At 39.2% G+C, this 1,332-nt stretch overlaps 1 protein-coding gene across 1 annotated transcript in view; it reads left to right on the top strand.

Annotated features, from left to right (window-relative positions):
• The first annotated feature begins 1,086 nt into the window (after positions 1 to 1,086).
• LOC137624755 (pneumococcal serine-rich repeat protein-like) overlaps positions 1,087 to 1,332 on the top strand; it is a 25,219-nt gene continuing 24,973 nt past the window's right edge. Inside the window, exon 1 of the mRNA XM_068355706.1 lies at positions 1,087 to 1,197. Within this exon, the coding sequence (XP_068211807.1) occupies positions 1,087 to 1,197 (111 nt within the window). The remainder of the gene's footprint in view (positions 1,198 to 1,332) is intronic.

Here is a 1,332-nt window from a genome sequence, read left to right on the forward strand (position 1 = left end):
ATCTAAACACAGAAAATGTGTTTAGACCACTCTTTAAAAACTAATGATTTTTTTTAAAACTATCACTGTTAAAAATTGCACAAACTAAGTGGTTTTTTGAACTCTTTTCTCTCTGAAACAAGCTTACAATACATAGTATTCTGGTGCCACTACATTTAAGAATAAAATGTAGGTTCTAAGGAAAATACTCAGTGATTGTTGACTTCCTTTCGTCGTGAATATTGTTGCTGAAATATTTGGAGGAACTATTAATGATCATCAAACTTTTATTTTGTATGATAATGGAGTAAATTGAAATTGATGCTAGTTCTACCGAGCTATCAAATCTTTAAGAATGAATGATTATAGACCACTTTATTGATCCTGATTCCATTTATATTTTAGTAAGAAGTACATGTTGAGAACTACATCGCTGTTTTTTTTTTTTTTTTTTTTTAATTAAGGCGATGTTTTTTTAGGATAGAACATACGGAAACTCAACTAATGATGTGAAAGACGAATTTGATTGAAATCTATAGTTGGTGACTCTTGAACAATTTGCTTATTAATCACTTTTCGCAGTCCACTGTGACCAATGACGACATTCAATGTTCCCTTCAGGATAATGAACACATCTGTTGCGTAGTATGATGAGTTTTAGGATGTGGGTATAACTTTCCCTTCAAGCCCTAATACAGATAAACAGTTCTAAATTTGTCAGGGACTTTAACTTTATCAAGTTCCTGAAAACCGTCCACATATATAACTAAACTCAAACTCTTCCTTTGCCTCGTATTTTTGTTCTTCATGAATGGCTGAGGTAAGGGGCAGGATAATGCCCAAAGACCGTCCATATATCCATTTGATCAGCGCCCAAGCTCCCCTCTGTAAACGTTTAAAGACCGCTCATGAATGGCAGAGGCAAGGGACAATGACATTGCCCTATCAAGGAGGACAATGCCTTAGAGACTGACCATATGCATATGATCAGCGCCCAGGATCCCTCTCCATCCAAGCTAGGACCAAGGAGGGCCAGGCAATTGCTACCGATGACTCAGCAGATAGATCTATAGGCTACCTCAAACCCCCCATGTTTAGCTCACAAGGATGGTAAGGTTGCTGACACCAATGGCACTGTCGAGACTGAGCGGGACTCGAATCCCCAACTGGCAAACACCAGGCAGAGACGTTACCAATCAGGCCACAGCAACCCATCAAGTTAGGTCCAGACAATGGCTTGCTGATGACTCCCCAAAAACCTTCTATCACTATCTCACAAGGGTGGTGAGGTTGCAGAATCTTCTATAAACTATAGAGCCCGGGCAGGTCTCGAAGTTACGTCCAACAGATTGC

This window comes from Palaemon carinicauda, chromosome 31 (genome assembly GCF_036898095.1).
Source record: "Palaemon carinicauda isolate YSFRI2023 chromosome 31, ASM3689809v2, whole genome shotgun sequence".
NCBI lineage: Eukaryota > Metazoa > Arthropoda > Malacostraca > Decapoda > Palaemonidae > Palaemon > Palaemon carinicauda.